The sequence below is a fragment of the mitochondrial genome of Oryza sativa (assembly GCF_034140825.1).
Source record: "Oryza sativa Japonica Group mitochondrion, complete genome".
In the NCBI taxonomy this organism is placed as follows: Eukaryota; Viridiplantae; Streptophyta; class Magnoliopsida; order Poales; family Poaceae; genus Oryza; species Oryza sativa.
This window is the reverse complement of record NC_011033.1, coordinates 335,892-350,000: the sequence shown is the minus strand read 5'-3', so window position 1 is coordinate 350,000 and position 14,109 is coordinate 335,892. Positions and strand designations below refer to the sequence as shown.

General features: G+C 42.4%; 4 protein-coding genes, 1 non-coding gene and 1 pseudogene across 5 annotated transcripts, besides 5 other annotated features; 3 read left to right on the top strand and 3 right to left on the bottom strand.

Moving 5' to 3' along the window:
• The first annotated feature begins 6,535 nt into the window (after nt 1-6,535).
• On the top strand, nt 6,536-7,102 carry rpl5 (ribosomal protein L5). The gene is given in 1 exon segment: nt 6,536-7,102. A coding segment is annotated over 1 exon segment (567 nt).
• Nucleotide 6,599, top strand, in rpl5: a sequence feature (C to U RNA editing).
• Nucleotide 7,103: 1 nt separating the features above from the next.
• On the top strand, nt 7,104-7,380 carry rps14 (ribosomal protein S14; annotated as a pseudogene).
• Nucleotides 7,381-9,853: 2,473 nt separating this feature from the next.
• cox1 (cytochrome c oxidase subunit1) lies at nt 9,854-11,429 on the bottom strand. The gene is given in 1 exon segment: nt 9,854-11,429. A coding segment is annotated over 1 exon segment (1,576 nt).
• Nucleotide 9,940, bottom strand, in cox1: a sequence feature (C to U RNA editing).
• Nucleotide 9,996, bottom strand, in cox1: a sequence feature (C to U RNA editing).
• Nucleotide 10,024, bottom strand, in cox1: a sequence feature (C to U RNA editing).
• Nucleotide 10,027, bottom strand, in cox1: a sequence feature (C to U RNA editing).
• Nucleotides 11,430-11,626: 197 nt separating the features above from the next.
• On the bottom strand, nt 11,627-12,481 carry orf284 (hypothetical protein). The gene has a single exon. It carries the CDS (start codon nt 12,479-12,481, stop codon nt 11,627-11,629), a length of 855 nt encoding a protein of 284 aa, YP_002000591.1.
• orf165 lies at nt 12,427-12,924 on the top strand. The gene has a single exon. The coding sequence runs from the start codon at nt 12,427-12,429 to the stop codon at nt 12,922-12,924; it is 498 nt and encodes a 165-aa protein (YP_002000590.1).
• A 261-nt stretch (nt 12,925-13,185) lies between these two features.
• Nucleotides 13,186-13,273, bottom strand: trnS. The gene has a single exon. It is a non-coding gene; the product is annotated as a tRNA-Ser (tRNA).
• Between the last annotated feature and the right edge of the window lie 836 nt (nt 13,274-14,109).

Sequence of the window (14,109 nt, the reverse complement as noted above, 5' to 3'; positions counted from 1 at the left end):
GAAATGGGGTATTGCTGCCAATAAGGATACCACTCTTACTAGCAAGGTGAAGGACACATCAACCCGCATACCCTTTTACCACACCTACCCCTTGTTGGGCACGTTTACGCATCTCTTGACCCATCCACATGACCCGCTTGGCTAACTAAAAGAAGCTTCTCGGAGCATCTATGCATATGAGAACGGATGCCGAGTAAAGGGTGGCCAGCTTCGACCTTTGCTTTGAACAGGGGTTAGCATTATCAAAAACCATTGCTCATAAAAGGGATCTCTTTCCTAAAAGGCATATCTCGTACGCTAGGGAATGTGCTTCTCTCGTACGCTAGTACGCTAGGGAATGTGCTTCGGCTTCAGCCTAGCTACTTTTTTGATTGGTGACTAAACTACTAAAAGCAAACTTTAGCTATCAATTCTTTTCTCTATGTTCAGAAATCATTAACGGATGCAGAACTGGATACTCTGCTTAAAGCAATAAGCCTCCCTTGGATAGATCGAAGAAAGAAGCACTGTGCGTTACCAGGTGTAGTGGAGAAAGCAAGGGCAAAGGTTTCATCAGAAAGAGATGCTCGAGCGATACCAGGATCACGATACGATTAATCTGATGGCGCAGCACGAACAGGAAATAGATAACCTAGCCCTGGGAAGGAAAGGGAACAGTTTAGTCCCTCCGATCCGTCAATCAACGATAGGGTTACCCAGAATTCTAATTAATAGGAAGGTTGGACTACCTCGAATGGCAACATGCTCGCTGATTCCTACCACTCCTATCTACATAACTGCTCCAGAGAAGGGAAGGCAGATGTCAGTGAAACGGGTAATAATACACCCTCGACTACTGGGTGAGTGAGAAAAGACAACATCCTCCTCCGGTTACACTCCCTGTGGTGCTTTCAGCGGGGGATTCGTTATGGAAAGCGGGAAACTCAAGTAAGTACGGCTTTTCGATAGCTAATACGAGTTGGGATGACCACCTGGAACCAAAACAAACTCTATAACTTGTTTAAAACAAGCTAGAACAGCATCAATTGAATTCAAGGTATAAACACACTGATAAGAAATACATGGGGCCTTATGCCCCGCTATGCACTCTACCACTTCAATTCAATGATTGACTTCACCGATACCAAACCTCGCTTGAGAGAGATCTATCACTGGCATGTGGTAAACCATACTAGTGAATGAGCCATATCGAGCTGTGGTCTTACTCTAGAACTCAAGTTCGATGAGCTCTTAGCGGAGTTGTGCCTACTATCTACTAAGTGTGTGCTAGGGAAAGAAAGCAGAGCAGTTCTCACTCTGTCCGGTGACCAAGAAAGAAAGCTTCAAGAATACCGTAAACAGATCACATACCGAATCGCCACGTGAAAGCGGGGTTAAGGTAAGGCAGGAAAGACTGACGCCGAAAGATATGTTTTGAAGAGAGCTCCATCGGGTTGAAGCCGAATTGCAGAGAATCAAGATCTTCTACCTTTGTTTGTTCCATCAATGCCCTTCGGACTGGCCTAAGAGTTGGGTCCCTGTCTGTAATTATGTGGCTAGGTAACCCATTTATGGCTTGTGGTCTTTCTGCTTATGACGTAGCACTATTCCATCTTGTAAATAACGCCTTCTTTAAGGCGCTACTATTTCTAGCGGCATAGGTGCTTTATCACAATACGAAACATGTACATACGAGGACTACGATTCCTATTTAGAGATATTCCTACGAGCGATAGACGTAGTAAAGAAATTACGTACGCCAATAATAATAATATGACTACGATTTATCGCAATACGAATTAGCGTTGAATTGCTCCTCTCCCTCTGGACTAAGGCCGATCCAACTCCATTAGAAGATCGGGGAATCGAATCCTATTCTCGGAACTTCCGCATCCCTAGTATTGTCCTCGGCTAATGCAAGAAAAGATAAGGGCACGGTTTCGGCTAAGCCAATTGATCTGCTCCTTAACGGATTGATAGTTGTAGCTGGTACTAAGCCCTCCTGAGTTCGCAATCTAATTATAATTAATAATAGTTTCGGTTCCGGAAATCCTATCGTTATCTTCGGCTTCAAAGCAAAGGGAGGGATATCAGTAGCAGTGAATATGTTCTTGTTTCGGATCCGTGAATCCAAAGCTTCCGGGTATATGAGGCCGCCTATACGGTTCCTAATCTAACTGCAGCGTATCATGATGGCAAGCTAAATTCAATCAAAGGAATCTCACCTAACGCTAGCTCCGGCAATCCTGGGACGAGTCCATACGCTAGAGTAGAGAAAAGACGAGCGCTATCCCTTTTTTTCTAAAATCCCAATCCTAGGGTCAAACCTATCCTTGGTTTAGGCAATGCCAACCTTTCCTTTCGAACAACGGTACTTACTGCCCGTAAAACAGATCGGCACCTATCCTCGGTCTCGGCTATCTTTACGGCATACCCCGAAGACGAATCAGAATTATCGACTTTAACAGATCGATGTTTTGTCGTTCAATCAAAAGCATGATTCAATTAATAGCTCGGCTTTCGAGTCCTATCCTACTCGGCTTCTCCCCATTTTTCAGACATTTTCCTATCAGTCTCACCGTCAAGATCGCAGTTCACAAAGCACACCAACTATATGTGACCCCTATACAGACCAATGAATACAAGGAATAAGATAAGCCCCTGGCCCGACTACTACTACTGTATTCCTCTCCACTCTCCTCGTCAGTTCGAGCCCGGCTCGCAACAACAACAAGGCCTTTGGTCATATCATATCTCGGCGCCTCCCTTGACATGTTATAATGCATCTATAATTTAAAGATTAGTGTCCCAAACCCTGGTCCACCTGAATTCCATTGTGTGATCAGAATACGCAAGCTAGAACGTTGTTGAAGCAAACATATAGGTAGAGGTAGCTTAATCACTAAATCAAAGAAGCCAAGGTATCGAAGGAACATAAGGTTTCCAATGCTACTAGGTAACTCCAAAAGGTTCCAATTTCCATTTCCTAAATCGTTTGTTTGGAGGTTGTAAAGAAGATAAGTTGACTCAGGCTATTTCTTCAGCTTAGAACTATAAACTTTGAGGTACCTTTTGTGCTTTAACATGTGAATAGCATCCGGCAACCAATATTCGTCTCTTCCAGTGCTAGAACATGCAAGCAAACCTTCTTTGAATACGAAAGAATGCTTGTTTTAAGGCAATGCGAGAGCTTACCAGAGAACAAAGGAGAGTAATGAGTTGATAGATAGGAGGCAGGCCCAATGATATTCAATAAAGGATAGACCGAATTCCGTCCGTATAAACATAATTTTTATTTTCTTGTAAAGTATTTCTTTTATTTTAGAGGAGTCTCTAAAGAATATTCATCATCATCTCTAAAGATAAAGGTGAGTTCCAGCAGAATGTCTATTGAACAAGAGCACAGCGAACTTCGAAATAAGAGACTGAACTTACTTTCTTTCTTGCTTGCTTACTTCTTCCTTGTTAATAGTAGGGATCAAGCTAGTCAATTCAAACCTTCGCCGCTTGCTTGTAATCCGCTTACCACTTGCTGATACTCTAGAAACGACATATCGAATTAGGGCTCTTTCCCATTGAGACCAGTACCCGTAGTTTTGAATAGATTGAATAGGAATGAATGAGAGCAATAGAAAAGCACATCAATGGAATTTCTTGAAGAAAATAGATAAAATGAAATGGAATTACAGAACAAAACAGTGATGATTGAAGGAATTGGACAAAACCAACGATTACTGCGAATGGAAGAAATGAAAGTTCAGATCGATCTAATCCTCGGCTCCACGAAGCGAAGTATGTTCAAATCCACGGAGGGACTTGAATTATTACTTCTATTTACTTGATTTGCTGGGGAAGAAAATCATTAAAATACCACTAAGGCCGGGCAAGTGCAAGTCCCGATAACGGGAAGAAATGCCTACCGTGCGTAGTACCGATGTACAACCAAGACTAAAATTGGACTAGACCTTTTATCTTGGGCTCGTTCCGAGTAAGGATTCTTTTGCCTACCTCGATTCAAGTTCCGACAAAGACTGGGACGGAGCTACTTCTTCCAAGGATGGATATGCACACCGTACCGACTTGTGAGACCAACATTCTATTCAATCAACTATTATGTTTCATAGTTGTTCTATTCAATCCAATCATTCCTATCTATTTAATCCAATCAATCCTATCATAGTATTTGGTTTCATCTTCATTTTTTCAATTTAGTAGAATTTCGTTTATGTCAGGTAGCACACCTACCGATAAGCGGAAAGTGATCATTATACCTAAACCCATGGATAGTAACCATTTTCTTTTATGAGGACTCTCTGTTTCCGGTATAGGACCAAACATTTCATTAAATGGATAATCATTTTGAAAGGCAGACAGCACTACTGGAGTAAGATCCTTCGTTTCCACGAAAACTACCTTACTATAATCAGTCACATTTGCCCTCTCATTGAGAAAGACATGATAATCTTCTGGAAACAGATCAACGGGTAACGCTTCTATACCGCTAACTGGTATATACCTGAACCATACAACGGTATAAAACCCAAATTTGACAAGAGCATAGAAATTCCCACATACAAACGATGTTCCATCCTTGGATTGGATTGTCATAAGATTCACTAAACATTGTGTGTGTATTTAGCGGTCAATGTATAATTTGAAGATTCTGTTAATCTTTGTAAAGATGTCCATAATCTGCTTCGCATAGAGAGTTCACCAAATTTCATAGGAGAGAGACTCCTTAAAGAAAGCATATCCCTTATATAATTATAATGAAACCTCACAATTGGTTGATTGAATTCGATATTATTGTGGAATAAGCACATATTATTCCAATTAGGACTATAATATCTATAACGGATTTCATAGTGCGTTTGCACATATTTATTTATATATTCTTTTAATATACGTGGATCTTGCAAACAGTTATTGACAATTTCCCTCTTCCTCCTCAAAGCAGTTATATAATTACCACTACCATATTCTATAGAATACGATTTGATTTTCTCGCTGATGGATTCTTTCCAATCTTCAGAGGGCGTATGCGTGTGAACGCTTGGTTCAAGCTCTTCACATAGACATGATCTTGGAAGACTCGTTTTTAGACCGAAGCGATTCTTTGAACCGAGTTCTTTCTCTTTCTTGCGAATGCTGATGGTTGGATTCAATGTTCTGGATCAGGTCCCTTGACCTTAGCGGCCTCGTTCTTAAAAAAAGAACTACATTCAGTTGACACAGCTATTGACTCAGCTGTGAAGGAATGAATGGCGAATCGAGGGAGGAATATGGTAAAAGCTATGCTCAAAGGTAGGTGGTCGACAACATTGGTATCCCTTGCCAACTCTTGACCAGAGATACAAAGCACCTGCAGCTGAGGCATATCTCAGTAGCTTGCAGGAAGAGAAAGATGGACTTAAACACTATAGATCTTCGCGTGATCCGCTTCCCCCAGACCAGCCAATAGAAGAAATAGAAAAGAAAGGCTTTATATACTACATTAGATAGCAAGTGGAAGGATTTGCCAATGCGAAATTGAGTAGTAGGCACTTTCTTAATATCATGCGAACGGAAGGCTGGTATCGATGCCCAGGCTATATATACGCTATTAAATAAATTCTTGGTGTAACGTCAGTCAGCAAAGAAAATCAATAAGAATTTCATAAAGAATGAAAGGCAGGAAACAAGGAGAAGGAAGCTAGCAAACAATATGAAGGAAAACTTTCAAGCCTTATTCGTACTCCACGGGACCACGTATAATAGTTTCTTCTGAATGGAACCGTACCGATCTACTAAACGAAGGTGTTCACGAGAGGGAAGGGCTTATCTTCAAATTCGGTATCAACTGAGCAAATCTCCAAAATGCCTTTCATTCATAACAAAGGAAATGGCACCGAAACAACTTATCTGCAACCCTGACACCAGCAAGCACGGGCAAATTGATCCTCAAAACCAAAGGGCGTTAGCCAAGTCGAGGCTTTTGAAAAGCCTTACCTACAACGCGAGTCTCCTATTTGACTATCAACCATTCTAGTTTCAAAAAATGTTCCCATCAGTGCTGCTACTCGACTTTCTCATCTCCTATTTGTTTGAGCCATTCATTATAGTGGTGGTGCCGGGGAGGCAGCTTAGCACTCTAGTCCTAAAGAGTAAGTAATTGTAGCATGGGCAGGCAATCTCTTCGATTGATTCCCCTCCAGGAATTACTTTCATTAATTAGCCGGCCCACGGAGTGAAATATCGAACTTAACCTATAAATAACTAGTATCTCAAAAATCCAAATAAAAGGCTTTACTTTTAAAGCTTGTTAATGGAATTCCACAGGAGTCAAGCGCTAGCAAAGAAGAATTGGAAATCAGTCGCTTCCCTTCTGGGCTCAAGTCAGCAGAAGAGTGAACTTCATATTAATAGGTAAATCCTGCATCAAGCGTAAAGGAAGTACACTTATTTGGATTCGGCGCTTAATAACTCGTAGTTGACGTTGGTTTCGGTTCGATCAACTATCCTTTTTGAAGCGGATAGTTCACAGTGCTCATTCTCAAAAAAAAGCGGAAAAGCCATGATGTTTCCACTCCATTTTCATTACGAAGATGTATTACGTCAGGATCTGTTGCTCAAACTGAATCACGCCAATGTTATGGAAGTTCCTGGATTGTTTGAAATCAGATTAGTACCAAAAGCTGCCTCTGATTTTAAAATCCAATTTGGAAAATTGGCTATGGAGATTTTGTGCGGTCAGAGATTCATACAGACACAAAGGGGCCCTTATTTTAAAGCAGGAAAGTCGTTTCGATCCAATCCATTCTTGGGGTCCGAAAAAGACACTGGATATGTCAGTGACTTTGCACGACAAAGCGTTCTCCGAGGGCATGGAATGTACCATTTTTTGGTCAGAATCTTGACAGTAATGTCTATGTTAGATTCTCCGGTCGAAATATGGGAAAACTCCATCAAATTCTTTATGGAAACGGAGTTTTGCGAATTCTCCCCGGAACTGGAAGATCATTTCGAGATCTTCGAGCATATTCGAGGGTTCAATGTGACTATTGTCACTTCGGCCAATACAAAAGATGAGACTTTACTACTGTGGAGCGGCTTTTTGCTAAAAGATGAGGGGGAAACTAAGTAAGATGTCGGAGAAGCGAAATATACGAGATCACAAACGTAGATTGCTCGCGGCTAAATATGAATTGAGACGAAAGCTTTAGAATTTTTTAACCCGATCTTCCGCGGGATCGTTATAAGTTGTCCAAGTTGCCAAGAAAGAGTTCAATGGCACGAGTCAGAAATCGAGGTATTTTCACGGGTCGCCCTCGTTCCGTAGTTGAGTTCTTTCGCATTTCTCGTATCGTTTTTCGTGGATTAGCATCTCGAGGTTCTTTGATGGGCATAAAGAAATTGTCTTGGTAGCAACCACCAAACCAATAGAACAAAGGTTAGCTCTGCAGCTAGTCCACAAGCAAGGGTTGTAGGTCCATTACCGTCCGGCTCCCGACCGAAACTAACGGAGTCATCCCAACTCTCGGATCGGAGATGCTAACGGGACAGGAATCGAAGTCCATATTTTTCTAAATTCTTAAATGAGAGAGTGAATACCATACCTAATTCAGATTTGGCTCGCTTAGAACTTGATAGTCTTCTAATGGCTAAATTGGATGAAGATAATCAAGCCAAGCTCATTTACTTTGAATTGAGGAAGGAAGGGGTAGGGGAATACTAAATTTCTTAAGATGGTTTTGTAGGTTTCTCATAGCAAATAGAGACACCGAGGCCCTCTCCACAACCTAGTAGTTGATGGGTATGGGGAGGGGAGAGAAGAGTGGGTATGAGGGCTTCGCTCGCTTGTTTGTTTTCCTAAGAGTCACCCATACTACAACGCACACAGAAGATATGGCTTCAATCAACTATTTATTTTCTTGCTTGATTTCCTGTGCATACTCCTTTTTTTAAACATACTTGATCCAAAGACTTGATCAGGCAGTATCAAATGATAGGTGGCACGCATAAACTTATCTTGTCAGTTATCCCTTGCTAGCTTGTATTTGTGAAGGATATGTTAATCTGGGTCAAAGATACTTGTTCTCGATGAGTGAAGATTCAGGTATTACGCCTCGAATGGAGCATTACGAGTGCATGATTGAGTTGTTTAGTAAGCATGGTTGATTTTTAATCATTTTTTTCCACCTTAAGGGCCCCAGAAACTTCTAGTTATTCTCCAGTAGGAAAGGTTCTAGTGACATTGCTGCTATTGCTGGAAGTCCAGTTTCATTTTGGCTGGGAGTTCTCTGTCAGCTAGTGGGAGTCCCGCTATTCTCATTGTAGGCGTAGTTGCTTCTTTCATCCAGCCCAGCACGCCATATAATCCCTTTTCCATGCCCGTGCTTTGACCTACGCCTAAGTTAATGTCGATCCAAAGGAAGCCATTTAGATCTGAGTTAAGGAAGGAAGTTAATTTAAGCAAGAGAGCGATAGGATAGATATAAAGCTTAGACCAATAGGCATCTTAGGAAAGCCGGTTTTTAGGGAAAAAAGTATATTAGTATACTACCTCTTGGAGTTTCAGTTGCTATCCATTCTGTTTGAGTGCCATATAGCTTTTCCTATTCAGTTCTAGAACTAGTGGTTACAGCGAATGAGCAATCTTGTGTATATCCGGGCAAGAGACTCTGTCAATTCATCCAATGAGTAAGCAGGACAGTTAAGTTAGAAATCCTTTAAGTCCCTCTTGAATTTAAGTAAACTCCGGCCCTCAAAAGTAAACAAGTTTTCAAGGGTAGGGGTAGCGTTTACTAGCCAGCAAGTAAGATAACAAAGCTCTTTTTTTCAATAAGAAAAAGTAGTAGTCTTCCACGGGTCTCAATGGAGGAGAACTTTCCTGTTCATCCTACTGCATAGGCAAGATCTCATCCTTCGGCGAATCTAGGGGCTCAGAAGAGTGCTCCCTACGACGGGAAATTGGGGTCCAAAGACTATCTCTTCGACGACGTGGACACGGGGAGGCGATCCGACAAGAGAGATGCAGAAGAATATGCCCTCCTCAACGGGTCAAGCCCTCGCTCAGAACTAAATCATCCTGCGGCACTCACTGCATGAGCTCATAGGGCAAGATGAAGAGAAGGAGAAAGGCTAAAGAGATCGTCAACTTCACCTTGGCATGCTTCCATCAGCGCTGAAAAGACAGCATTGAACGAGAAGAGAACTAAGGCAAGGCTGGTGATGTGCCACTGTACGGGGAGCTCTGAGAAAGTAGAAGTGCTTTCCTTCACGCTGAGCGTGAACTCTCGATTTCGCTATACGAGGAAGATTGCTTATGACATCAATCAGCTAAGTCCGTCTGTCGAAGAATTTCTCATTGCATTCGATGTTTAGAGTAATAGTATAGAGTGTTTGGTCTCGCTTTTAAGTTGTATCGGCTGGCAATATGCCATAGCGGCTGGTTCAGAATATCCCCCTCGCGAACCTCCACCCGCGGACCAAGACTCCAACCGAAGCACAGACCTGAGAATTGGTAGTCGGAGAATCAGTAGCTTGTAAATAGATTTTCTGTTATGCGATGCTCGTAATTCTCAATAGGGCCCCCTTTCTGTTAAGTGAAGTGAGGCGGGGTCGCCGAACGAACGACGTTAGTTTACTTGCACGCGATCTCCTTCCAGAGCCAAGACATTAACAGTCTAGAATCTTTTTTCATTTTTTACGTTCTGTTAGGTTCTTATCTTAGATTCCGTCATGACGGAGCCTAGACCTTTTCTTCTTTTACTTCACACAATAGAAAATTGAATTAATATATATTAAATATATTATTTTATAAGGGCAAATATATATAATATATAATAATATTAAATATATTATTTTTTATGGGCAATAGTTAGGAGAGGTGCGCCTAGCTTTTTGTCTCTTTGATAGCTGGAAGTTCTCCAAAAGTATGAAAGGCTGGAGGGCTTTGTACCAACCATTCTAGTGTGGTTGGATTCTGTTCAACAGCCCAAGGACTTTCCGCACATCTTTTGTTCTTTCCACTGCTTGAAGTGATTGCGACAACTACGAAGAAACGACGAATCCCAACTACGGATATATAAGAACCGAAACTGCTCAGAGCATTCCATCCGGCGTAAGCATCTGGATAATCTGGAATGCGACGTGGCATGCCCGAAAGCCCTAAGAAATGCATGGGAAAGAAGGTCAGATTAACCCCGAAAAAAGTAATCCAAAAATGGATTTGGCCTAAAGTTTCAGGATATGTCCGACCAAAGATTTTACCCACCCAATAGTAAAATCCAGCAAATAAAGCAAAAACGGCTCCCATAGAAAGTACATAATGGAAATGTGCGAACCACATAATAAGTATCATGTAGAGCAATGTCTAGCCCAGAGTTTGCTAGAACAATTCCAGTGAGCCCTCCTATGGTGAACAAAAAGATGAACCCTACAGCAAATAACATGGGTGTTTTGTATTGTATCGAACCTCCCCACATGGTAGCAATCCAACTAAAGATTTTTATTCCAGTGGGCACAGCTATGATCATGGTAGCTGCGGTGAAGTAGGCACGCGTATCAACGTCTAAGCCCACAGTAAACATATGATGAGCCCAAACTAGAAATCCAAGAACACCTATACTTATCATGGCATAAACCATGCCTAGATACCCGAAGACCGGTTTTCTTGAAAAGGTCGATACGATATGACTAATAATACCGAATCCAGGCAGAATGAGAATATACACCTCTGGATGACCGAAGAACCAAAAGAGATGCTGGTATAATATTGGGTCTCCCCCTCCTGCAGGATCAAAAAAGGTTGTATTAAAGTTTCGATCGGTTAATAACATTGTAATTGCCCCTGCCAGTACCGGAAGTGATAATAAAAGTAGGAATGCTGTCACTAGAACGGACCACACAAAAAGTGGTAATCTATGCATAGTCATTCCAGGTCCACGCATGTTGAAGATAGTTGTTATAAAATTGATAGAACCTAAAATTGATGAAACACCTGATAGATGAAGACTAAAAATTGCTAAATCAACTGCTCCTCCAGAATGGCTGGTAATACCACTTAAGGGCGGATAGACCGTCCACCCAGTGCCGCTGCCCACTTCTACTAAGGCTGAGCTTAATAGGAGCAAGAGACTTGGTGGCAACAACCAGAATGATATATTATTTAATCGTGGAAATGCCATGTCAGGTGCACCTATCAGAATCGGAACAAACCAATTACCAAATCCACCTATCATCGCCGGCATAACCATAAAAAAGATCATTAAAAAAGCGTGAGCCGTTATTAAAACATTATAAAGTTGATGATTCCCACCAAGAATTTGATCGCCGGGTCGGGCTAATTCCATACGAATCAGTACGGAGAAGCATGTGCCCATCACTCCTGCAATGGCACCGAAGATGAAATATAGAGTACCGATATCCTTGTGGTTAGTGGAGAAGAGCCATCGGACCAGATTTGTCATTTGATTTTCGTTTTGAAAACTTTCAAGCCTTATCAGAGAGGGGCTCGGGGCTGGAAGAGAAGAACCTTGATACTAAACCAAGTTTCGATAACTTCTTCAGCTTTCATTTCCTCCGTCTTCAAAATCGCAGAGTTAATTCAAAAGTCCTGTTAGGTCACATATGCTTGCTTTTGAAAAAAAAAGTGGTATACGGCATATTATTCCCCCCCCCTCTTTCGATCTTCTAATTGGAAGATCAGTAGAGTGTGTTGGAATTCGGTTCTTTCGAGCCTTGCTTGGGCTCGTTCTATCTTTGAATATAGCGAATTCCGTTCCACCTCAATCCACGTTCTTTTCGCGCTTTGCGCTTCCAGGAAATCACGGTTGTGGGAAACCACATCACGGAAGAAAAATGATCCTTCCTCATGATCCCGCAGATCCTGATAAGCTGCCTGGAGAATAGAGAAATCATCCGTTGCTCGGATAGAGTCAAGATAGGAACGAAGCGCCCCCTCCAAAAGGTAGGGTTCTACCGGAAGTACGGCTCCGTTCCTCGCGTATAGAGCTAGAAATTCTTGAATTAGATCCATCCTAACATTGGATGTCCTTTCTTCCATTAGGAAGAGCCTCAGCCGCCCAGGTATGTCCTCCAGAGGGGTGTTGTGATTCAGCTCCTGCTGAATGAACGCAACCCACTCCGGATCCTGCTCGTAAAGGCTCAGATAGAAGTTTAGCCCTTCTAAATGAGCTAGAGCCTGTGGGTCTTGAACTTCTGGGGGAAGAGTGATAAGAAAGGAGCAACAAGTTAGAAGGGAAAACATCTGTACTATGGGGAGGACTATCCGATAAAAGACTAGAAAAACTAAAATGGAAATCTTCAAAAAGAAGATCAAATATGGAATACATAACATATAAAAATAAATAGTCGACGAAATTTCGCTACTTATCCTTTTTTTTCGCTCCTGTAGTGATTTAAGCACTACTTTAAAGATAACCCCCCCAGCCGAACGACTACTAAATGCTCGGCAAAGCGCTCTCCCCTTTATGCTTTGTCTCATTCTATCTCTCGTCATCACTCGATGAAACCTCTACTTCAATGAAAGCTCCTCCTACTACTCCCCCTTATCCTTCTCACTCGTCGTTTCGTTGGTCTTTTATATACCCATTGATTGTCCTCGGAACAACTATTGCACGCAGCAGGGAGTTCACTGGTCAAACTATGTCAATTGAAAAGGGGGGATCCGGTGGTCTGGTCTCTGTGCTTCGCTTTACCTCTACCCATTTCCGCACCAATAGGAATCTTGCGATTCGAACCCTCCACTCAATCTCTCTCGCCTCTATCCATCTCTTTTGTTCTATCATCCATCAGCTCTTGTCCTACAATTCTCTTTCACTTGCATTTTCTTTCGTTCTGAGGTGGAATCGAACCACTGAAGGATTTCAAGGGCAATGCCCCTTGCTCTTCCCACTGAAACAAGCAAAAAAGGATTTGCAGTCCTTTGCTCTAACCAGCTGAGCTACCAGAACCACTTGCCTAAAGTCTCTTTTCTTCATCTATGAGCATCCCAGTGGAGGAGTTTGCTCAAGAACCGAGAGCCGGCCAGGGACTGGACGGCCCTCGTTCGGGAAGGTCTTCTTCGCTATAGACGCCACCAAGAACAAGAAAGGGGCGCTCCGCTCCTAGTCACTAAGTAGTGCTATTCTGTCCGACGGCGGACTCCATCAATCTGAGGTTCTTTCTCTCACGTAATTTCGCCCGCCCGTTCTACTTCCGTGCCGGAGGAAATGGGATTCGAACCCATGATACAATCTTCTTGTATGTCGATTTAGCAAACCAATGCCTTAAGCCACTCAGCCATACCTCCAAGTTGTTGATCGGAATTGGATGTGCCGGGTTGGTTGCCCGAAGATCCACTGCGTAAGCCGTAGCGCGCGTACTCTTCTTTACTGAGCGAGAAAGACTCTATCCAGATCTATGGATCTCCCCTGCGTCCAAGCGAGACCCCATCCACATAACCCCTTATTTTCTCTCCAATGGTAGATTCGAACCCCAAATCATAGAAACTACACTATATATGAGTTTCTGTCCCGCGTTTCAATGGGACTCCCTGGCAGTACGGTGCTGAATTCTCTGGCTTTTCTAGCACGCACGCCCTTTTTCATATAGCACCAGGATGATTAAGACTTTTCATAATAGCGGGTGAAGCTAATACTTTTCATAAGTAAGAACGAGTGAAGCTAATACTTTCTTTGCTGTGCTATCTCAAGAGTTTAGCTTTGAGAGTTGGAAAGGAAATAGGGCGGTGGGTAAGGCCTATTTCAGAATTTTGTTGGTGGGTGGTACTATACGGGTGACTGAGGTCCATCAAAACTGTAGGTGCATTCGTCTAAAGGGCAGACCCTTGAATTCACTCTGCCTGCTTTCGGCAACTGCATTCAACTTTACCTGTCTGTGGGGCTTTGACTATGGTGGCTCCTCCTTTGACTCTAACCTCTGCCTACCTATAGTTTCACTCCAGTCGCTTCTTCCTTTTTACTTATTTGAAAGTGGGCGGCGAAAGGAGTAAGTATCCTATTTTTGGAATGGAATTTCAGTAAAGTCTTTTTTTCTGCTTTATCCTTCTCTCAATCAAAGAAAGGGAATGCAGATGTTCTGTCGCCCTCTCTTCGTATGCCACCAGCCTTCCTATCAAAAAAAGAT